General features: G+C 54.0%; 1 protein-coding gene across 1 annotated transcript in view; it reads left to right on the plus strand.

The window, feature by feature from the left end:
- SEMA5B (semaphorin 5B) overlaps positions 1–23,895 on the plus strand; it is a 118,387-nt gene that overhangs the window by 59,481 nt on the left and 35,011 nt on the right. The window contains exon 2 of the mRNA XM_055315780.1: positions 18,140–18,341. Within this exon, the coding sequence (XP_055171755.1) occupies positions 18,188–18,341 (154 nt within the window). The 5' untranslated portion in view covers positions 18,140–18,187. The remainder of the gene's footprint in view (positions 1–18,139; positions 18,342–23,895) is intronic.

Consider the following 23,895-nt stretch of genomic DNA (forward strand, 5'->3'; position numbering starts at 1 on the left):
AGTGGAGCTGGAGCTGGAGCTCCCAGGGCTGAGGCTGGAACAGGTCATCATGACTGACAATGGACCCAGAACCCAGCATGGAGTGGGATGCAGTGGGATGGAGTGGGATGGAGTGGGAGGTGGGGAGGAAGCTCTGGGTGGCGGGACTGGGACTGAGCTGGACTCAACCTTGGACACAGGGATGTGGCGGAGACCCAGGACGCATCCCTGCTCTGCACCCGACCCCCCCAACCCTGCTGGGCCACCAGTGCCCACCTTCCTTCTGGAAGGAACACACCTCTGTAGCAGCCCCGTCTGGAGACAGGAAGCAGGCTGGCTAAGAGCACAGGCTTTGCCACCAAAGGGCTCTGAGGTCCTATCCCGGCTCAGCCACTCCCTGCGTGACTCTGGACAAGCGACCCTACCTCTTCGTTTGCTCATCCCTCAAAAGTCCAGAAAGCCAATGTTACAGGCATGCGGTGAGGATAAAATGAGATAACATTTGTGAAACAATTAGCACACTGTCATGGAATAAAGAACACAATAAGCTTAGGTATAATTATAATTATCAGAGAACAGAAACCATGTATTTTCACCGGAAGACTAGGTATTGAATTTGGCAAGTTGGAGTCATTGGCGAGGAAAATGGATTCGGATGTGAGCATTGACGAGTGAGCGGAAAATCGAGGAATTCTCAAAAGAGGGCACTCCCCATAGAAAGAGAAGTGGTCCGCCCCTAATATTTGGGGCCCGTGGCATTTCTTAGGGCCCTTGATAAGTGTCGGAAGGAAGATCCAGATTTACCTGATTGCCCCCTGCCCTTTCTTGCAAAGAAGATATTTCCGGCTGTGTTGGGTGGGGGGGGGGGTGCTTGGGGTTTGGGAGGCAAAGAGCTGCCCTTCTTCCAATCTAAACAGGACGGGAAGGTACTAGGGCGCCTGGGTGGCTCCGTTGGTTAAATGTCCAACTCTTTGTTTTCCCCTTGGGTCATGATCTGTGCTCAGTGAGGAGTTGGCTTGCCCTCCCCCTGCTTCTCCCCACCCCCAACCCTACTCTCTCTCTCTGTCTCTAAAATAAATAAGTATTTTTAAATAAATAAAAAGGACAGTACTGGGGGCCTGGACCCCTCCAGTCCTTTCAGTCTCCACCTCTCCCCACTGCTAGATCACCCCCAGGTCCACTGTTCCTTCTGACTCAGTTTCATTGCTCCAGGAGAGACAAGCCCTGAAAAGAGGGCCTGGAGGGGGGGGATTAGCATCCATGCATTTCTGATTCTCTCCAGCTGTGTAAATGGCTTAGCGAAGACTAAAGCAGCCCATAATTATCACAATTATAATGAGCAGGAGAGCACGATGCAGAAGTATAATCCAAATTAAACTGCAAAGGGGAGCACACTATCCCCTGAGGCTCTTTCTGCCCAAATACTGTGTGAGTCTAGGAGCCTAAGCATTCCTGGGGGCCCATCCTGGCAATCAGGTGACATGGAGACCAATTGATTTTTAAATTCACAGTTTTCCAGGAAAACATCACGAGGCCTTGGAGAGGATTCACACCTTTCCTTGCAGGGGAAGCAGGTGTGGAGGGGAGCAGGACAGCCTGGAGGACAAAGGTGCAGACACCAGCTCTGCTCCGGGTTCAGGGCCTGGAGGGGGTTGAGGGCTGGGCCTGCCCCCCCCCCCACTTTGTCTTGCACACAGGGCGAGGGGTTAGGAGCCCCAGACCAGTTTGTGCAGTTTGGTCTTGACCCCAGCTCACTCCTTCCCCTAGCTCCTTGTCAGCCCTCCTCGGCAAAGCCTCTTAAGGACTGACCGGTTTTAGGACAGCTTCCCTGGAAGCGGAGCCTGAGCTGGCCTTCCTGCCCAAGGGGTTAACAGGGAGAGCCCCTGGGAATCACCTGGGAGGGGCGAGGGGAGCAGGATGGAAGATGAAGATGCACTCTCCAGGGAAGCCTGCCTGGTCCTGCTGCGAGCTCTGGGGCATGAATTACACCACAGAAGTTGGTACACCCAGGACAGGGGACTGGGCTTTTATGCTTCTGCATCAGTCGTGGTTGCCCCCTAGTCTCCCAGACATAACTCCAGGAGGAGACTGCCCTGGGCTCAGGGCCAGCCTCTCAAGAAGGGGGCGGGGGCTGGGGGGTGGGGGATGGGTACTCTGGCCCAGGAATGGGGGTCTGGGCAGGGTGCCAACAGCACCTGCTACACAGCTATTCCAACCCCACATTTGTCCTCTCCTCTTTCTCTCTTGTGAAAAGCCACATTAATTAAACTCAAGAAGTTCCTCATGTATTTCTGAAGATCATAGAGAGGTCATTTGTGGGGTAGTTGGGAAGGGGAAAGTCTAAGGTCCTTCTGTATTCTAAAGTCTATAAGATTACACTCAAAAGTGAATAATTATTGGGATAATTCTTCCAAGACTAATCATATGTAAAGGCTTATTTTAATAAATGTCCTTACAATGAAATTTCATGCTGACTGGCTTCTCAAGAGGGCACTGTGAAATAGCTATTATTATTATTATTATTATTAATTATTATTATTATTCCCACTGCACAAACTGTTGGTCAGTGGTGGAGTATTTTACTGAAGGTGACTCAGCTAGTCAAAGTAGTCCATTTATTCTTTTTTTTTTTTAAGATTTTATTTATTCATTCATGAGAGAGAGAGAGAGAGAGAGAGAGAGAGAGGGCAGAGACACAGGCAGAGGGAGAAGCAGGCCCCATACAAGGATCCCGATGTGGGACTCAATCCCAGGACTCCAGGATCAGGCCCCGGGCCGAAGGCAGGCGCCAAACCTTTGAGCCACCCAGGGGTCCCAAGTAGTCCATTTCTAACAGTAAAATTTCAGGTAGTATCACAGACATCTGGGGACTATTTTGGTTAGGAGGGCTCTTTCCTCAAAAGAGCTCTTTAAATCATCAACCTCTTAGCCCTCCTCCAAAGCATCAACCTCAAATGAAAAATATTTATCAACTGTCTTCAGGGTTCAAGACCCTCGTAGTGTCTGGGGACTTTAAAAAGATTGTGGCATCTGCCTAAGATCCTTTCAGTCCAACCAGGGAGCCAGATACATAACAAACAGGGAGGTTGGATCAACTGGCAACCAAGTGGATAGGTGGGCGTCATAGGAAATGGGTGTGGGGGGTCTCCTGAAGGGGAGGAGCGCTCCAGGCTGGCCTTGGAGAAGGGCGGGTCTTGAATCAGCTAGATCCAAGCTAGCTGCTAAATAATCCCTTCCTGCCAGCTGGTTGTCACTGGGAGACCCGTGCCAGGCAGTGGCACATCCATCCGCTCATCCATTCATTCACACAACACGTGTCAGCTGAGTTCCCACTACATGGCAGGCTCCGTGCTTGGCTCTGGGGAGGCAGTGAGGAGAGTGCTCCCCCTGAAGCTCACCATCTAATGCAGACATGGCCTACACTGCTGTCATCTTTCCGGACCCTAATCTTGGGTCCTGAGTAGTGCAGGCTGGGAAATGCTCTGAACAGCAGTGTCTGTTCTTGACTTCACTCAACTCTAAATAAGCAAGTGATCAGTTTGTTAACCTCCCTAGAGAGAAGAGGTTTTAGAGGAGGGAGGGTGTCCCCCAGGATTGCTTTTGGCGCATGTAACAAAAACCACCACCAGAATGACCTTAAAAGTGAGGACGTGTTAACCACTCCAAGGTGGTTAGAGGTAACTGCAGCTGCTGGTCTTTGCTCCCTGGCTCAACAGCCTCAGGATATCCTGTGATCCTCTCGGCCTGTCTCTCATGGTGCCAGGATGGCTGCCGTAGCTCAAGACGTCGCATTCCTCTGCAAGACAGGAAGGTGGCAGGATGGAAGGGGTTGGTGCCAGCTGACTCTGTTCTCCTGTGAGGAAAGCAGCGCTCTCCTAGGATCTGTAGCTGACCTCTGCTTACTTCTCGTGGGCTGGAACTATGCACCTTCAGTGACTGAAGGGGGTGGGGGGTGGATGTCAGGGAGGCAACCACTAGTGTTGCCCCAAGAAGAGCCGTGGACTTCCTCGTACGAGCCTAGGCACTGAGCTTCTGCCCCTAGCTCCTGCCAGAGCAACTTCTGGACTGATCTGAGTCCCTCCTGCTGAATCATAGACCTGCTTCTTCCTAGTCCACCCTCTTCCCCTTCTGCACATGGGGACCCTCCTGCCCCTCTCCTTCGTGCCCCTCCCCTCCCCGCCCCACTACCAGCTGCGACCTCCTCCATCCCATTCCCCACATCTGCCTTCTGCCCTCCTGCTTTCCACTTTACTTTTTACCCACCATGAAATCCCTTTAGGAAAGGAAAATGGGAGGGAGGATGAAAGAGGAGGGAAAGTGTTAATTAAACACCAGATGTTTAACTCTGTTAATTAATGGCTCTGTTACCCTGAGTGGCATCAGCCCTCTCTTATCTGTCTCCTTCACCTTCATGACATTGGTGCAGGGGGTCTGAGACCAGGAGAGGGAAGATGGAGAAAGCGGGCCAGGGTGACCCGGAGGAGGTGGTTCCCTTGTCCGGGAGTGGGGAGCGTAGATGTGCTGGCATATCGGCTTTGGGAACAGAGAGAACGGGAAGGTGGGAGAGACGCTGAAGGCCTGAGGTCGTAAACAGACAGGTTTTGTTTGGTGCACGTGGGGATTTCAAAAAAATGGAAGTTAGTTACCAGCATTTAAAAAATAAGGGGGGCAGCCCTGGCCTCTCTCTCTGTGTGTGTTTCTCATAAATAAATAATTTTTAAAAAATAAAAATAAAATAAAATAAAAAATAAGGGAATTGCACATAAATCCAAATGTGTAGACATTCTTTAAAAATGGACAGGTCGTGGCCCGTGTCAGCTGGAGAAGAGGGAGCTGAGTGGCAGCTGTCCTGTCCAGACGGGGTCCATGTTTCCCATCCTCCACTGTGTCCCCTCCCTATCCACCTGGCTCGTGTGTCTTTGCTGCCCCTGAGGACTCCTGGGCTTGGGATCCACTGCAGAGGTACAAGTGCTGGGACTTGACAATGGATTGGACGTAGGAGATGAGGAGTCTGGGAATGCTGAGACGTGAGCCTCAGGGTACCTGGGGGGGGCTGCAGTTCCTTTGACAGAAATGGGGGATCTGGGGGGAGCAGGTTAAGAGAGAAAGATGGCAAATTAATTTGGGGCAGGCTGCAGCGGGCCTGTTGTGGAGATGGCCATGGGGTCTGGAGTTCAGAGTGAGGGGCTGGAGATTTGGGGAACTGACGGAGCCGGGGTGCAAGTGGGAACCCCGGAAGGAGGGAGTGGGAGCTGAGATCACCCTGGGAGCAGGTCAGAGAGAAGACCGAATTGAGACTAGAACCTTGGAGAACCACATACCTGGGAGAAAGAGCTAGGAATGAAAGTTAGGGCCAGCAGAGAGGTTGGGAGGAAGCTGGACATGTGACGACAGAGAAGGGAGTATGGTGTCCAAGGTTGATGGCGCCTTCCACTTTTATTTGCCTTGAAGCCCCAGGGGTACTTCCAGCAAGCTCTGGGGCTGAAGCCCTTGTTCCTCCTGCTGCCCTGTTTGCTGGCTCCCCAAAGACCCATGAAACCGACCATTTACATCGTGGCAGTGTTACTCTTTTCAGGACACCCAGAGTCTTTTTCTCGAATAACTTTAGAATGAAAGACTTTGTCCCTGATGGAAAGTTTCAGTATCATCCCAAGAAATGACCCACTAGGTAAGCAGCGGCCCTGCGTCAGTGTGCGCAGAAGGAGGGGTGCAGCGTCTGGAACTGACACGGACACGCAACTCCTTGCCACCCCAAAGACTCTCTCCTCCCTCGGAAAGGCTGAAGGAGCAGGGCTGTGGAGCCTGAGAGGCCTGGGGCTAGTCCCCAGCCTGTGTGGGGGCCCCCCTTCTTCTCAGCTCTCCAGAGTGGCTTTGTACACGTGTGGGAGGAGGGCAGCTTGCCGGGGTTTCTGGGCTGCAGTGTCTGGGCCCGGCCCCCCAGCAGAGGTTCCCTCCCGCTCGCTCTGACACCCCCAGCACAGAAGGCAGCAGATGTTACTGGTCTCACTTCATTTCAATAGATTTACAAGCATCCCTTTATGTGTTACTGAAAAATTGGGTGTAAATCCTATTTTAAGAACACAGTGGAACTCATTACTTGAAGAACGCTTCGGAAAATCCTTTCGAGAAGTGAATAATAATCAACCTTTGGTAAAACTTGTGTGCCAACGTTCAAGAATTTCTTCCCGTGAAGCACAGTTCACCTGGAAGGCCTCTCCCACGATCTCCTTTTCCCGTTTGGTGGAGGTCCTCCCCCCCCCATCACACTGCTCCCCTTCCCTGTGTGTGGTCTCCCCCTTACTTTGGTCCCCTCTCCCCAGCCCTCGGGCTCCTACACCATGCCCCCGGCCAGGGGCTCAGCGGCCTCTTCCCCCAACCCTCTGCCCCCAGACTGTGGGGCCATGACTTGCCGGTGACCCCCTTACTGGCCGCCGCTCTTCCTTCTTCCACATTTCAGGGCCCAGATGCACCTCCGGGTGTCAGAAATGTTTGTCACGTGTGAACAGTTGGGTGGGAGTGCATCTGGTTGGGGTGGTGGGCAGAGTCATGGCCCATGTCCTTACCCCCAGAACCTCTGAGGGTGTCACCTTATGCAGCAGAAGGGACTTTGCAGATGTGATTCAGCTAAGCCCTGGGGTGGGGAGGTCATTGGGATTATTAGCCCAGTGGGCCCATCATCATCTCGAGGGTCCTTAAAAGCCAAGACCTTTTCCCAGCTGTGATAGAGGGAGCTGTGAGTGTGTAAGGATGGCTAGAGGGAGGCAGTGTTGCTGGCTCTGGAGATGGGATATGGGCAGCCTCTGGAAGCTAGAGAAAGCAAGGACATGGGTGCCCCCCTGGATCCCCTGGGAAGGATCGCAGCCCTGCCGACACCTTGACTTTTTAGCCCAGGGAGATGTCAGACTTCCAGCCCGTAGAACTGTAAGAGGACGAGTGTGTAGTCTGAGGCCACCAGGTCTGTGGTCACTGGTTACAGCAGCGCCAGGAGGCCGAGAGTGGCAACCACACGGTCTGTCGGGAAGGCTGGCCTCACCCCCAACCTCCTCTCTCTTGCCTCCCCCCACCTCGTGCTCATGGACTCACCTGAAATCCTCCCCTTTCCCTAGTGATTCCAGCCAGTTCTGCGGTCTCCCGGGTGCCCCCCTCTCCTGCTGCCCACACCTCATCCCTGAGCCACTAGACGTCCCAGCCACCAGCCGAGGTGTGGATGGACAGGATGGGGCTCGCTTTGCTCCGATCAGGGGTGAAGGTGTCCTGCAGGAGAGAGAATGAGGGGCTGGCAGGGGGCCCACGCTGAGGGGAGGGCAGAGGGAAGGCCCAGGCATTTGCGGGGTCAGCAGCACACCTCCTGAGAGCTCCTGGTCCTCCTTCCTCAGCCCAATGGATCTTGGGAGCTCTTTCTCTTTTTTTTTTTTTAATTGTGGCAACATACACAGAAGATAAAATTTACCACCTTAGCCATTTAGAAGTGAACAGCTCAGTAGTATTGGTGCAGTCACACTTGTGCAACCGTGACGGCCACCCAAGCCCAGAACATCCATCTCTTGCAAACTGACACTCTGCACCCATTAAATAACAACCCCCCACAACCCCATCTCCCTGGTCCTGGCAACCACCACTCTAATGTCTCTACTATGAATCTGCCCATTTAAGTGGAATCACATAGTATTTGTCCTTTTGTGTCTGGCTTATATTAATTCAGTCTTAGGTCCTCGAAGTTTATCCGGGCTGTAGCGTGTGTCAGAATTTCCTTCCTTTTTAGGCTGAATAATGGTCCATTGCACGTACGCACCACATTTTGTTCACGGTTCATCTGCCAGTAGACACCGAGGTTGCTTCCCCCCTTTCGGCTGTTGTGAATAATGCTGCTGTGGGTGCGGGTGTACAAATACCTTTTCGAGTCCCTGCTTTCAGTTCTTTGGGGTGTATACCCAAAGTGGATTTGCTGGATCAGATGGCGATTCTACTTTTAATTTATTGAGGAACCACGATATTGTTTTACATTGCAGCTGCACCATTTTACATTCCCATCAACCCAGTTTAGCCAGTTGTGAGCGTACAGGTCGGTGGCATTAAGTGCGTTCACACTGCCGTGCATGCGCCGGCACCACCCATCTCTTTAGGAGCACGGGCTCTCCGGGTGTGGAGGAACCACGCTCGGGAGTGTGAGTGGAATTGGGCCCTCTTTGCAAAGGTTTACGTCGAGTAAGTGAATCTGTCATTGAAACCCCAAGGAAGCCTGGGCCTTTAGCTGGATTTGCCTTCTATTTTTGAGCTGTAGGCATGTTTTCAAATGCAGTTTTCATTTTATAGAGCAACTGAATATCTGATAGCAAAATGTTTCCACGGAGAGAGCTTGCCCATGGGGAGGAGAAAAAGAAGGCTGCTCTAATGAATAGATAAGCTTGATTTGTGTTTGGCAACATCCTTAGCATTTAATTCCAGCAATTAGTGTAGGCAAGTCTTTGTTTTCCTTTTCCGTGCAAAAACAATAAAATATTACAGACTGTTTGGGGGGAAAAGCCCTACTCGTTGTCGTACCCCCTTAGTGGGACCACCATCACCATGCGTAATGCTTACCTGAGCTTGGCGTGAACCAAACACTCATTCGCCCTACTGCACTTGGGCTGCTCTGCAACTATGAGCAGCGTCGGGGTCCATTGCACGCATCCCCTCCCCACAGCGGTCCTCTCCTCGTGCATTTGGTCCACCTTCCTCCACACATGCGTCGTCTCCCACAAAGTTGCCCTCATGAGGTTCACGCTTGCTTGCTTTCCTAAATGATGTGAACATTCCCTTTGTGTTCTTGTTTCCTGTTCTCCCCTTGTGCGGACATACCTCGTTCATGGGAGCGAGCCCTGGCTCCGTGATCCTAAATACAGAATGACTGGGGACCCTGTGGGAGGGGATCCTCGCTTGCAACAGATCACCAGGGTGGCCTGAGCCCTGGTGAGAAGCTCACGAGGCTGTGTCAAATAGTGCCATGTTCCTGCGTGGGGCACTGAGACTGTGCAAGGGGCAAGCTCTGCAGCCCGACTGCCTGGGTTTGGATCTGGCTACCAGTTTGCCCTTATGCAAGCTACTGGACTGGTCTGTGCCTCAGTTTCCCCAGCCGTGGAGTGGGTATGATAACAGCACGTGCCTCACAGGGTTATTGTATGGATAAAATGGCATCAGGAGCATAGGATACCCCCTGATATGGGACAGCATTTCCCTCTTACCTTCCCACGGTGTGTAACTGCAGTTGGGGGCACGTGGATGAGATGGCAAGGAGGAAGGCCCGTCCCCCATCAGGGCCCGTGCACGGCCTGGGGTTTGCTAGGAATAGACAGAGGAGAGGGGACCCCAACCGGGACCTGCCCTGCCACAGGGCAGAGAGCATCTTGCACAGGCAGAGAATGGACTTGATCCTGGGAAAGAGGGTGGGAGGGCTCGCTGCTCCCAGGTTCCGCAGCTGAAAACTGCTGGGCAGTCTCTGTCCCTCCCCCACCTGGTCCCAACCTTCCCTCTGGGCCCCAGTCGCCCAGATGGTCTAAATGGGAAGAAAAGAGGAAAATCCGTATCCAATCTGCTCTATTCAGAGCAATGGGAAGGAATCTGCATCTCAATTTTATCTTTGTGCTGAGCTTGGCTAAGCTTTGTCCCCCAAGTGGTGAGTGATGGGTGGGTGGGAGGATGGCATTGGTGGCCCCCTCGGGGGAGTGAGGGGCGCCCCCACGCCCTCCCCTCCTTACCAAACCGCAGACAGAATGCATTCTTTCCTGCTTTTGGTTTCCCCCTGTTTCCTCTTCTTTTCTTTTCCTTCTCTTTCTCTCCCTCTTTCCCAGGCAGGCAGCCAAGGAGAGATTTTGAATGGCGGCAAGGAGGGAGGGGCCGGCCAGGAGGACCAGCGGTGCACCCTTCTGAGAGGTCCAGGGGCTCCTGGGCTGGGCAGGAAAGAAGCATCCCTGGTCCCCCACCCGCCTGGCCCCTGGCTGTGGGGCCTGTGCTGGGGGTGGGCTGCGGGGGTGCCCGCTCTGGCCCCCTGGTCGGCAACCTCTGGAATTGCCTTCTCCATAGGCGCTCAGGACTTGGAAAACTGGCTCCCGCAGCCCAAACTCACAGGAGACTGATTTGCAGCAGGAAGAAGTCAGTTTAATAATTTATAGCTCGAAAGTGCTCTCCCTGATTGGGAAGGCAACTCAGGAAACCAAATTAAACTCTGAGGGCTGCTCGGAGAGTGTGTGGGGTTAGGGCTCTGGAAGGTGCCAGGAGGGCTGGGGCCAATTCTCCTCGAGGGAGGGCCAGGTGTGTGGAGTGGCCCAGTGCGTGGTCTTGGGTTCCAATCCCTGCTCTTTTACTAACTGGCACTGGGACCTTGGGCGCCGTCTTCCTATCAGCTGTGAGTGATGATCTTCGAATGATGATCGCAGGGTCATCTCAGCGATCTTGCCAAATTGCCGTGAGGTCTTGCAGGGAAAGAGCTTAGCACAGTTCGCGGCACTTCTTGATACACGGAGGCCGTGTTTATTTAAGCCCTCGTCCTTAGGGTCCTAGGTTGTCTTTTCCCTTCCGATTACAGTCGAAATTGTGATTGCAGCCGGGTGGCCCACTCTAACCCATTGCCCCTGCTGCCCGCTGCCACCCGACTTCCCAAAGCTCAGATCTGACCACATCCTTCCACTGCCCCAACCACCAGCTAGTCCTTTTCAGCAGAAGGAAACCTCCTGACGCTTTAGGTTTTTTCTTAAAGTGTCCCCCTCTTTTGGCCTCGGTCTTCCTCTCTAGACTCGGCTCCCTCTGCCCAGTTCTCCAGCCTTGCTAGATTGTGTGAGGATGGTCCAGGGCCAAGTCTTTGCCTGTGCCGTTTGCCATCCCATCATTCTGGAATGCTCTTCACCCCTGATGGCTGGGGAAGCCCCCCCTTCTTTCCTTCAAGGAGTGCTCCCTTCTGTAGGAGAGGCATCTTAGACCTCCAGCACCCGGCATTCCTCTCTTGTCTTTCCCAGGGCACCTGGCACCTTGTCTGCAGGCCCCCCTCCTAATCTGCCTCCTGCTCATCTTCCACCCAGGCCTCCATCTGCTTTGTAGGACTGTCACCGGCAGGACATTGGGACCCCTTTGTTTGTCCCTGTCCTGAATGGCTTGGGGAATGAAGATGGTCTCCAATGTTGAGTTCAGCTTCTCCCCACTGCAGGAAGGTTTGGGCAAGTTGCTCTCCAGCAAGCAGTGGGGGCCACTTTGGGCTCTATGGGGGAGGAGGGGGTTACACTCTCTCTCTCTCTCTCTCTCTCTCTCTCTCACTCACACACACACACACACACACACACACACACACACACACACACACTCCGCCCCTGTCTCCCTCATTCTTTGCCCCAGAGAGCAAAGGTCCTTCTGTACCTGGGCCTTCCAGCCGCTCTGGACCTGGCCTTCTGCCCTTCCCTTGCTTTCTTTCCCTCACACTCAGCAATTTCATCCCCTCCCCAGGCTGCAGCGAATCCTCCTCCCACTGTCTGTGCTGGGGAAGGAAATGAGCCCTGGAGCAGTCCCGTGGAAGGCGAGGCGTCCTCAAGGGGTGCCTGTGTGGGTGTGCATCCTCTCTCACATGCAAGCACATGCATCACACGCCTCCCAGCATCATTAGAGTGACCCCATATCGAGGACCACAGGGAATTGGGGCAGCAGCGGAGAGAAGGCAATAGAAGCTCTGGCCAATGATTTGGGAAAATGTTTTCCTTACCACTGAAGGTTTCCCAAAATAGCAGGAGTGCTCCAGCTCCCTTTCCCCCACTCCTGGAGAACCTTGCCACCGTGCCAGTGACAAGTGGTTCCGAGACAGGAGGCAGGATGAAAGCACAGGCTCTCGGTGCCCCCTTACCTGTCCGACCCCAGGCCCTGGGTTGCTGTGGCTGTCCTTGGAGAACTGTCTCCTCTCCTCTATTAAACTGTAAGTCCCTTGAAAGCAGGGACCGTACTTTTGCCAGGAGGCGCCCCCCGCTCCCCCACTTCCCCTGTCTGTACAGGCACCAGCGCATAGCGGGTGTTCAGCAAATGCTCAGTGAAGCATCCTATAAACAAGCGAGTGGGTGAGCCTGGGAAGACATTTCAGCGACTAGTGAAGGTTTTGTGCACAGGAATGCATTTATACGAGCAGATCTCCTAAGGGCGCTCCATGGTCCTGAGGCAGGGAGCTCCTACCCCTGTTTTATGGGTAACAAAGCAGGATCCTCCAAGAAGAGCTACACGGGCCTGGTGGCCCCCTGAGCTCAGGCCTTGCCGTGGTCCTCCTCAACCCTCCAGCAGATCGGGAGGTTTCTGCTGCACGCCCCCCATAGAGAGACGCCCAGATTACTTCATTTTTTTTAAAGATTTTTATTTATTTATTCATGAGAGACACAGAGAGAGAGAGAGAGAGAGAGGCAGAGACACAGGCAGAGGGAGAAGCAGGCTCCATGCAGGGAGCCCGACGTGGGACTCGATCCCGGGTCTCCAGGATCACACCCCTGGCTGCAGGCGGCGCTAAACTGCTGCGCCACCGAGGCTGCCCCCAGATTACTTTAATGTCAGGTCAGGCTAGAAATAGAAATTCCTATTTGTCTCAGGCATGTTTGGTTATAAGAATGAAAACCCAGACCGCATGGGACAGGAATGGTGCCTGGCTGGTGATAATTGAGACCTGAACAAGGCCTTAAACAGATGGGGAGTGAGTTACTCATCCACCCTGTTAATAGCGACCCCCCTATTCCGTGCACTTCAGGACAGGTGCAGTCCTCGGTGGGGGAGCAGCAGAGAGCGACCCTTAAGCAGGCTTCACGCCCAGCGCTGAACCCAGCCTGGGACCTGATCCCACGCCCCTGAGATCATGACCTGAGCCCTCATCAAGAGTCGGGCGCCTACCTGACTGCACCACCCAGGTGCCCAGGTCGGGGGCTATTCCGAGCCCCACTCAATCTTCACACCTCTCCGAGGCAGGCGTCCCTAGTGTCCTCGTTTTACAGACAAGAACACAAGCACGGCAGTGTGGTGGGCAAGCGTCACAGCATGAAGTCTGGAGGTGGACAGAGCAGAGCTGACCGATCCCGCCAACCTCCCAGGTCCCACCTTTCCTCTGCACCACAGTCCATATCGTGGGCCAGGGGGAGGCTAATGAAGCCCCTTGCATCCTGGCTGAAGGCCACGGGGGAGGAGAAAGCCCCGGAGCGCTTTCCTGCAAGCCCCGCTGACAGCTGCCTCACCATCGCCCCCTGTCTGGTCTGGTGGGCCGGCAGGGCCTTCGGGCAGGGCCCCCTGCCCCTCAGCACCCACCAGTGCAGAGGCCCCTTTGGGGCAGGAGGAGGCGAGAGGGGACACGAGGCTGTGAGACGCCTCCTGGTCTGACAACTCTGGCTGGCTTCAGCGAAAATGCAAGGTTTTATTACAAGGATCCAGGAGTAGCTCATGGCTCATGGAGGGAGGAAGTAGTCATACCTCGGGAAGGGGCTGGGATCGGGAACCAGAGTCAGTTAGTATTCCAGGGAGCCTCCGCGGTCTGCCTCCTGTCACAGCTCTCTGACTTCAGGTGGCCACCACATCTGCTCCCCCGCTCAGCCCACATGACAGGCGGGAGGCCACCGCACGGGGCCCACAGGGCTCCTTCCAGTCTCCTCCACAACGACCGACCTGCCCCTGGGGCGGGATGGGGGTTAGACACCCAGGTTGTCGTGGGGAAACATCTGATGGGCCTGTTTTGACCGCATGTCCCCCCAGTGCAAGGGGCTCTGGTGGGGAGGGCGGAGGTACACATAAACCTGCGGGGCGCCTTCCCTTCCACCTGTGCAGGGAGGGGAGATGATTTCCAAAGAAGGGGGACTCTCGGGAGTCCAGCGCTCTGCTCACGACGACCAATCCTAGCACTCAGGGATGTGGGGCAGGACACCCTTGGCTTTTGCTGACATTTGCAAAGCGGCAAGCCCTGGCTTATCAGGCTCTGCCCCGACCGTCAGCACCCCACACTCTAGCCCTATGGCTCGCTGCCCTACTTCTCCTGCCCCTCCTTTGCACCCCTCTTCAGGTCCACTGGCTTCCCTACCAAAGGCAAAGGAGTCCTCGAGGGTGAGGATAGGCAAAATAGGCCCATGCCTGGGTCCCCGTCCCGTGGGCTCTCTGACGTCAACCTCCTGGCCCACACTTGCTCTCCTAAGGCTTGCAATGCTCATCTGAGTAAAGGCTCTCCCTACCTCCTCCCTACCTCCTCCCTGCCTCCTCCCTCCCTCCTCCCTGCCAAGCGCTAGGCCTCTCTCTGGGGGGCTGACTGGTCTGTGTGCAGTGTGCGCCACTGAGCTCTAGCTCTCTCTTCCTCTCTCTCTCCTCCCTCCCCTGAGTGGAGCTGATCTGGAATCGGGGTCCTGCCCCAGCCCTTCCCCACCCACATCCGTGTGCTGCACCCCCACCCCTTCCCCCCAGACAGCCAGCGTTCCCTGCCGGGGGCCCAGGGGGACTGGGCCCTACTGATTACTGCTTCAGAGGGGACCTGGAGGACATAGGTGCCTAAGGGATGTAATGTGAGTGGAAATCAGGTACCCTAAGGCCCGGGGCCCAGAGAGGGCGGGTGCTAGACCACTCGGGTGAGGGGCTGATGGAGGAGAGGCCTCAGCTAAGGTCTAAAGAGATGATATTTGCACACGTGTCAGGGTCACCCAGGGGATCTGTCTCCCAGGGCCCCGGGAGGCAGCTGGCATGCTCAGATTGGGATCTGCGAGGGCGGGTTAATAAAGGAACAATTTGCGAAGGTGGGGGCAGGGGTTGGGCTCTCCCCTGCAGCTGAGGATCTGGGGCAGTGGCTCCCCCAGGCCAGGGCGCTAGGGGGCCTTAACTCTGACCTGTGTGGGGCGCTCACCCTGCTGCCCCCTCTCACCCTCCTCCCTCCCGCCTTGTGCCAATGCCCGCCCTGGACACACAGAGGAGAGGAGGCCCCGTAGCAGTCCACGCACCCAGCAGGGAGGAGGGGACAGAATAGGGGCACAGATAGAAAGCCTCTGGCACAGGAGACGCCCGGGTGGCTCAGCGGTTTAGCACCTGCCTTGGGCCCAGGGTGTGATCCTGGGGTCCCGGATCGAGTCCCGTGTCAGGTTCCCTGCATGGAGCCTACTTCTCCCCCTGCCTGTGTCTCTGCCTCTCTCTGTGTCCTCATGAATAAATACATAAAATCTTTAAAATAAAAAAGAAAGCAAGCCTCTAGCCCAGACCTCAAAGGGCGAGAGGAAATCCCATCGCAGCGGCAAGCCCCAGGCCGCAGGGAAGAGCCAGCGGGGCTCTGGGGAACAGCAGCGGGGAGCGGGCAGGCGAAGACCCCTCCGGGAGGAGGCCAGGCCCGGGCCTCCCTCTCAGCGGCTCTGCTCCGAGGGGTGGGCCAAGCTTTCGGCGGGAGAGGGGGCCAGGGAGGTGCACGTCTGACCCTGAGGCTGAGGGGCCCCAGGGCCCCCGTGGGATGTGGGATGGGACAGGGCAAGAGAGAAGAGGTGCTGTGCTGGGCGCACGGTCCGCAGAGTCACGGGAGGATTTCCTCGAAGCCTCCAAGCAACACAGTGACAGGTGTTAGCCAGTCTCGCACATGTGAGAAGAGGCAGGAAGAAAATCATCCTGCTCTCATTTTCCAGACCTGGAGTAAGGTGGCGGCGGCAGGAAGGGAAGAGAGAGGAGGGGTTAGGAGTGAAGAGCCTTAGAGTGGGAAGGAGCCCAGGGGACTCCAGTCCCTGCCAGGTGTTGGTCACAGTCACCTTTGGGATGACACACCTGCCAGCCCCGGTACCCCGCGCCCCCCCCCCAACACCAGTGGAAATGATTCTGATTTGCTCCCACCTCCAGCGGGGAATCCCTGACCTAGTTCAACCTTTTATTTCATAGAAGAGAAAAGTGACGCCAAGGAGGTCACTCCGTGGTTCAGGGACTTGTGAGGGACCTGGTGTCTGCAAGGCTTGGTGACACATCGGATGGGCCAGGGAAGGAGAGAGGTGGTGAGCTGATTCAGAGGGTCTGAGTCCTGCCCCAGAGGAACTGCTGTGCTCCCCCGCATTAGAAGTTTTAGGGAACTAAAACTAGGCCTTAAAAGGTCTTTAAACTTTTTATTGAATGGGTAATATTAAACCTAATTATTAAATTAAACCCTAAAATTTGATTATTTAATAATCAAAACTGAAAACAGTATAAATAAGGTATATATTGAGAAGCTTCTATCATGATTTTGCTACTCACAGGTAACCTGCTTTTAAAATCATTTTGGGAAAAAATAAAAAATAAAAAATAAATCATTTGGGGGAAAAAATAAATAAAATAAAATCAGTTTGGGTTTATTTTTCCAGTGTATGTCAATGCTAATAAAAGCCAGCATAAATATATGTTCTTATTTCTATCCCCTTTTTTACACAAAAGGCTACATGCTATTAGACTGTTCTGCATTGTGGGGGGTTTTGTTGGTTTTTTTTCTTTCAGTTAATACACCTGGAGTTTTCTCCCTATCAAAATCTAGAGAAAAAAAAATCACCATTCTTTTCTAGAGCTGCGTAGTATTCCATTACAAAAATACACCGTAGCTTGTTTAAGCGGTCTCCAGTTGCCAGATATTTGGTCGTTTCCCCGTCTTCTGTTAGTTCAAACAATGTCCCAAGGGATGATCTTACGCATAAATCACTCTGCATATGTGCAGGTGCCTCTTTAGTCTATTTTTGCTTCTCCACGATCTGTGGCGAAGGAGCAGGTTTCACATTTCAATTTACAATCTGTCGCAGATGGGTACTTATATAAAATTCAATAAAAGTGAATTACTAGAGAGGTGAATTGACAAAAAACTATGAAAAATACAAGCCCCCAAGTTGTATTGGATCCATTGGACATAAAAATTACTCTGTCATACATTACGAGGAGGCTTTTAAACACTCACTCTGAAGTTCCTGCCTTTATCTTCCCACAAAGTCGTCACAGTGTACGATTGTCATTGGTTCATGGACCACACTTTGAGTAGCACGGGTTCAGACTCCCAGAAATTCGGTCAAAGGGTACACGCCTGTGCCATTTTGCCGGAGTCCTCTCCGTGGTGGGTGTACCATTTGGCACAGTGGTTTGTGAGAGTGCCCCCTTTCCCACAACCTCGCCAAGAGAGCCTTCCACCTTGGATTTTTGCTAAAGTGATGGGTGAACGGTGCTTCTCTCTAAGTTTTAATTTCTGTTGCTCTTATTTTTAGTAGAAATAGTCCCATTCATGTATTTTTTTTAAAAGATCCCATTTATTTATTCATGAGAGACACACAGAGAGAGGCAGAGACACAAGCAGAGGGAGAGGCAGGCTCCCTGCAGGAAGCCCGATGCAGAACTCGATCCCAGGACCCCGGGATCACACCCCGAGCCGGAAGCAGATGCTCAGCTACTGAGCCACCCAGGGGGCGCATCATTCATATTTTCAAGCCCTGTTTGTATTTATATTCTTTTCTCAAGGTTTGTTGATTTTTCCCTCTTGAGCCTCAGGAATTATTTCTATACTCGGAATATTAGTCCTTTGTCTGTGATATGTGTTGCAACTATTTTTTCCAGTTTGTCATTTGCCTTTTGATTTTGCTTGGTGTTTGTTTTTTAGGGGAGAGGGGCCATGCAGAAGGTTGGGGTTTTGTGTAGTTAAGTTTGTCCATCTTTTCTTTAACAGCTTCTGGATTTCGAGTCATGGTTCTCTCTTCCAAAGTTATAAAGAATACTGCCCACATTTTCTTCTAGTATTTTTATGGTTTTATTCCATAAAAACTTGTCTCTAACACCTAAACTTGTCTCTAGTTGGAATTTTTCCTAGTACAAGGTGTGGGTTATGGATCCAAATTTATCTTTTTACAAATGGTTACCCACTTGTCCTAGCTCCACTTATTAAAATCCCTAGACACCACCTTTATCATTAAAACTAATTTTAAACCATTTGGGATAATAGAAAAAGCTCTATATTTGTCAGTTTTATCCAGAATACCATTACAGGGGAAATTAGCTCTCAAGATGTGATCTATAACTTCGTGTTACTAGGGCAAGGTAAAGTGTAAGTAGCATAAGTCAAAGATAAATGTATTTAAGCAAACAAACGAACAAAACCGGTGGGACCGCTCACAACCATGGTTGAAGCTGGGAGAAATGGGGGAACAGGTGGTGACTTTCAGTATTTGCTTTGCAGATCTTACCCAGGCTGCTTCCAAGAGCTGGGACTGCAGAGGGGCCCACCATGGTGTTCCCCAGTCCCCTGGCTGTCACCCTGTTGCCACCCAGCCTCACGCTGCTGGTGGTCCACCTGTCCAGCTCCCAGGATGTCGCCACCGAACCCAGCAGTGAGCAGCAGCTGTGCACGCTGAGGGAACACCCCACTGTGGCCTTTGCGGGTAAGAGCCGCGTCCCACTCCGTCCTTTATTGAAGGACTTAGGTCTGATTTTAGTCTCCAGACAATTTATTTAAGCCTTTCATCCTTGTTTACCTGGGGGAGGAGGGCGACCTTCTCTGGGATTCCTGCTAGAAGCGGGGCTGTGGGTGCCCCGGGGGGAGTGGGCAAGGGTTCGTCGGCCGTCTCAGCTCTAACTCTTCTGCAACCATGAGCTCTATTTTGTAGCTTTCCTGGGAGGCAGAATGAAGATGAGTCACTGCTTAGGAAGTGCCTGGCGACCTCTGGAAAGCTTCCCGCTGCTCTAAGACAGTTGCAGGGATGCCTGTCCTCAGGGCCCTGGGAACCCAGAGGGAAGGAGGGCTCGATGACTAATAATTCCCTTTGTCTGTCAAGGGAGGGCATGAGATGTCCTCTTAAAGTGTTTCTCAAACTGAGATTTGTGAATCACTGGACATATTCTGAGAGGTCTATAAATTCTCAGTATGAGTTTCTAAAATTAATGTATATATTCCATAATAATTTAACTTCTAAGCAAAACACAAATATTGGAGCAGCCCAGATGTTTTCCCATGACCCGGTGGCCAGTTTGGGGCTCCCTGGTGGTGCTCTGATGGCAGCACCACTTCAGGATCCATTGAGTGGCAGCTCACACTAGAATCTGTGGATGTAGCTTCAAGGGTCGCCAGGTTCTTAAGTCCCTGCCCTGTTTCCACATCACGATAACCCTGGCAGGGAGGCAAGGCAAGGACTGTCACCTCCTTTTACAGATGGGAGGGCTGGGGTATGCAGGTTTGGAGAGACTTGTTAGAGGCAGGCCTTCGCGGTGGGCATCCAGTGCTCTTTCTACTCCCTGTGGCGAGGGGTCGGGGCTCCACCTTCAGGCCTCCCAGGCAGGAGAACGAGAAGCTGCCCTCTGGGATTCCACACAGCTAGTCCAGGGGGGGCAAGGTGGAAACCAGAGCAGCAGAAGAAATGCAAGAGTCTGAGGCTGGCATGGGATTTGGGGGGCGGGAGGGGTGGTACGGACAGGAGTTGGGGGTGGCAAGGTGGGGAGGCCGGGGTGTGTAGAAGTGTGGGATCCCCAGCTGTGGGCTGGCTCCTGTCTCGGGGAGGAGAATTTGCAGCTGTCTTCTCAGTGCTGTCTTGTTTGAGCTGAGATCCAAGGCTTTGAAGGCTTAAGTGGATTAAAGTAAATTAGCGATGTCCTTAAGCCTACAAAACACGGCGTACACTCTCAGACTCCTGATGGCTCCCAGAGTTCTGGTGGCTGGGAAGGGAAGGACCAAGTGGGTACAGTAGTGGGATTCTGGGGGCTGTCGTCTTGTTGGACGCCCTGTGGCAGCTTCTTTTTTTAAAAAATTTTTTTTATTTTTATTTATTTATGATAGTCACACACAGAGAGAGAGAGAGGCAGAGACACAGGCAGAGGGAGAAGCAGGCTCCATGCAGGGAGCCTGACATGGGACTTGATCCCAGGTCTCCAGGATCATGCCCTGGGCCAAAGGCAGGCGCTTAAGCGCTGCGCCACCTGGGGTTCCCTCTGTGGCAGCTTCTAATGAACCATTTCCTCTGCGGGCCTGGCTGATTCTGGGACAGGGACAATGGGAGGTGAACAAGGGAATTCCTATTTCACCCCCCACCCCCAGCCTGGTCTGTACCAGGGCAAACGGGGCTGGCGGTCCGGGGTAGTGGAGAAGTAGAAGTTCCTTCTTTGGAAGAAACTGGCTTCTTTGACATCATGTTTTATTTTTTTTACTTATTTATTCATAAGATTGTATTTATTTATTCATGAGAGACCCAGAGAGAGAGGCAGAGACACAGGCAGAGGGAGAAGCAGGCTCCTCGCAGGGAGCCCGACGCGGAACTTGATCCCAGGACCCAGGGTCATGCCCTGGGCTGAAGGCAGACGCTCAGCCACTGACCCCCCGGGTTTAACCTTCGGTGCACGTCACCTGAATGAAACCAACCTCCCGCCCCATCTTCTTTCCGAACGGATGCCTGAGGCTCAGATAGACCTACAGGGCTGACAGGGAGTAACTGAGGAAGCCCCAGCCCCAGCACGCAGAGATGGTCCGTCGCCCCATACTGACCGTCCTGGGGACAGGCGTCACCTCTGCTCTTCCCACCCCCCTGGCCCCCCCGGCCTTCCCCCAACTCACCCAGGCCTCCACTCGACAGCTTTGGGATTTCCTGTCCATTCAGCAGATTTGTCCTGGGCCCTACTCAACATCGGGGACTGAGCTGGGGGCTGCGGGACTTGGGGGGTGAGCGAGAGTCTCCTCCGGGTGCTCGATCTCTCCCTTGGGCCTTAGAGGTCGCCCGGAGCAGGACAGGGCCTCTGGTCTGCTCACAGCTGTTGGCGCCCATGGGCACCCACGAGAGGCTCCGTTCGTGTCGGGTGAGGGGCTGTGTCCTGGGTGCGGCCTCGTTCCAGAGAAGCGGCCCCATAACCCAGGCCAGCGCCCACCCCCGGCTTCCAGAAAGCCCTCAGGTGTCGCATGTTATTTCTGACCCATCAGTAGGCTTCCAGCCCTGCGCCCCGAGTTCCCCCCCTACCCCCCGACCCCGACCCCCGACGGCTCTGTGAATAAGACCCGAATACCCTCGAGGAACTGCCAGGTGCCAGCCTGGCAGGCATTTCCCCGTTCCCTAAGGCTACATGTTCTCCCGTGGGCTTCCCGGGGGAGGGGGTGGCACCTGCGTGGGCTATTCCCTGGGCCCCGCAGCAGTCCCTGGGCGGCAGGGCGACAGGATGCGGTGAGGCCGGATGGCGGTTAGTCCTCCGAGTGGGTAATTGAATTGACTATAATTAAAATCACAGGCGCGTCGCGGAGAATGTCATCTTCCTCCTAGAGTCGCCGTCCACAGCCTCCGCTGCACACGGAGCTCAGAACGTGCTTGGTGTCTTAAAGGCCTTCCCTCGGCCGCTGGCCTGTTTCCTAAGACGAAGCGGCTCCTGTCCCCAGACAGCTCCCCCGGGACCAACCTGCTGCACCCGCTGCCTCCCGCTCCCCTCGCCCCTGTCCCCTCGCCCTTGCCCCGTCCCTTTGGGGCCAGGGGAGAGGGACAGAAACCCAGAGGGGCTGCCCCCCTCCACTCCCACCGCTGCCCCAGCCTCCCAGTGCCATCCCCCACCCCTGCCCTGCTTCACTTTCCTTTCTGCTCCCCTTTCCTCCCCGGGGCGGGGGGGGGCCCTGAGCGCAGGCTGGGGCTCAGCAGGTCCCGGCGGGCTCCTCCTGGCTTGCTCACGCATCGCACCACCTCTCCCCCCACAGCGGGCACATCCCTGTTGGCGAGAAAGAAGGGAGCCAGAGCGTGACCCAGCCGCTACTGTTGGGGAGCCCTCAGCCTGATGGGGACAGTCAGGCCCCTCTCCCCTCCCCAACACATACACAGAAAACAAACGAGCATATTCAGAGAGATGAAAACACACAGTGTGAACAGAACAGACACGGTAGAGAGATTATGTAATAAAATAAAATCAGGGTGGAGAGGTTCCGATCCAGGAAGCCTTCCTGGAGGAGGACCCTTGGCTTAGTCTCTAAGGTAGTGTATACTCTTCTACCAGGATTTCTGAGTGGCCCTGAGGTCAACTAAAAACCCAGCGCACCTGACTCCAGATCCACTCCTTATACCCATATTGCGTGGGTGTCATTGCACGTTCATGACAATCCTTGCTAACCCATAGTCACCTGCTGAGGGCAGAGGCAGACCGAAGGGTTTGCTACATTTTGCTGCAGAACTTCTCTCTCCTTCTTCTTCTTCTTCTTCTTTTTTAAATCGTGCATATCACAGTTTTCTGAAAAACATCCAGCTCACAAAACCTCGAGTTCTCCGGGGAGCGATTAAGTGTTTGCCTATCGTGCAGAAATGAAGGGCTGCTTTGACTCTGGAGTGGAGGGATAATGAGCCATGATTTATTCCCTTGGATTACACAGATACGCACACACATACACAATCCTCTGGACCTTCTGTGCGCCAGTTGCTAATGCACTGTGGGGAGCAAGCACAGGGCCTCACGTTACTCCCCCATCGCTGCCCCCTTGATGGGAAAGCTCTGTGACCCACGGCTCGATGGTGCCCCACGGCTCTCTCGATGGGTCAGTTCCCTCTGGTGCACGGGGTGTGAGGATGGGATGGGAGGGTCTCCAGTGGGAGGGAAAGAGGGAAAGTCAGCGAGCACTGCTCTTCAGGTGTACCTTCCTCAGACCACGCCCCATCCATCCAGAGGGCCGTGAGGTCTCTGCCCACCCAGTCCCCATGATAGGCTTTGGCCTTCCTTGGAGACAAGAATAGACACTGACCACCCACGTGCCGTTTCCGCCACCTCCATGGAGCCTTGTCTGAAAACTTGACTCTTCTTATACAAAAAGGAGTTGAGAGGGACACCTGGGTGGCTCAGTTGGTTGAGCGTCTGCCTTTGGCTCAGCTCTTGATCCCGGGGTCCTGGGATCGAGTCCCTCATCGGGCTTCCTGCAGGCAGCCTGCCTCTCTCTGTGTGTCTCTCATGAATAAACAAATAATTGAAATCTTAAAAACAAACAAACCAGAAAAACCCAGAAGGGAGTTGAGAATTACTCATGCATTCACAACTCCTTCCAGGTGCTGGGCGGAGCCTACAGCTCTAAGAAGCAAGATCTCCCCTACCCCCCGCCCCCCCCCCCCCAGTGAAAACAACGGGGCTAGACTCCCAACAAGAAGGGGCTTTGATTTAAAAAAAAAAAAAAAAGAAGGGGCTTTGATGGCAGTAAAGACCTTACCCTGGCCTGAGGGAGTCAGGGAAGGCTTCCTGGAGGAGGCGGGGTGGGGATGGGGGTGAACAGGAACTGTTCCATTGAGGGAGCACAGAAGGGCAAAGGTTTGCAGGCTCTGGTGGGATAGATCTGCACAGTGTTCTAGTTTAGTGTGGCCGACGTGGTGGTTTGAGGGGGAATGTAAAAGTGAAGCATCATTCTCTCAATGAATCACTGAATAATTGACATGCCAGGCATTCGAATTGGGAAGCCAGGGAGTCCAGAACCCAAAGGCCTTCACGGGAGTTGCAACTTATCCTTGGGGCAACCAGGAGCTATTATAGGGTTCTAAGCTGGAGAGGGACATGACCGGACTTGCAGCTGGGAAAGATCGCTCTGGTTGCCTTGTAGCAAGTGGACCAGGGGGGCCAGTGGAAGCCAGGCTAGATGGGATGCCCTTGGCACCAGTCCAGGCAGGAGGTGATAGTACCTTGGATGGGAGTAGGATGCAGAGGGCAAGGGGACGGAGTTCTTGGAGGTGGAAACCCTATCTAGGATTTGTGAGTGTTTCTAAGCGCTGGTGAGGGTCTAGGGGAGTCAAGGATGATTACAGTTCTCCACCTGGGCAGCCAGGGGTCAGGGGAGAGCCCCTGTCCGAACTAGGGAACATAGCAGGAATAGGGGCCACATCCCCACTGCCCGCCCCCCAGCTGGCTGCTCACGGGCAGGGGCAGGGCGGGTGGGACCAGGCTCGAAGGTGCCCCGGCCTCATTGCTCCCTGACTTCATCCTGACTTTAGCCCTTCCATTCTGGGGTCCGAT

This window comes from Nyctereutes procyonoides, unplaced genomic scaffold (assembly GCF_905146905.1).
Source record: "Nyctereutes procyonoides isolate TBG_1078 unplaced genomic scaffold, NYPRO_anot_genome, whole genome shotgun sequence".
Classification (NCBI taxonomy): Eukaryota; Metazoa; Chordata; class Mammalia; order Carnivora; family Canidae; genus Nyctereutes; species Nyctereutes procyonoides.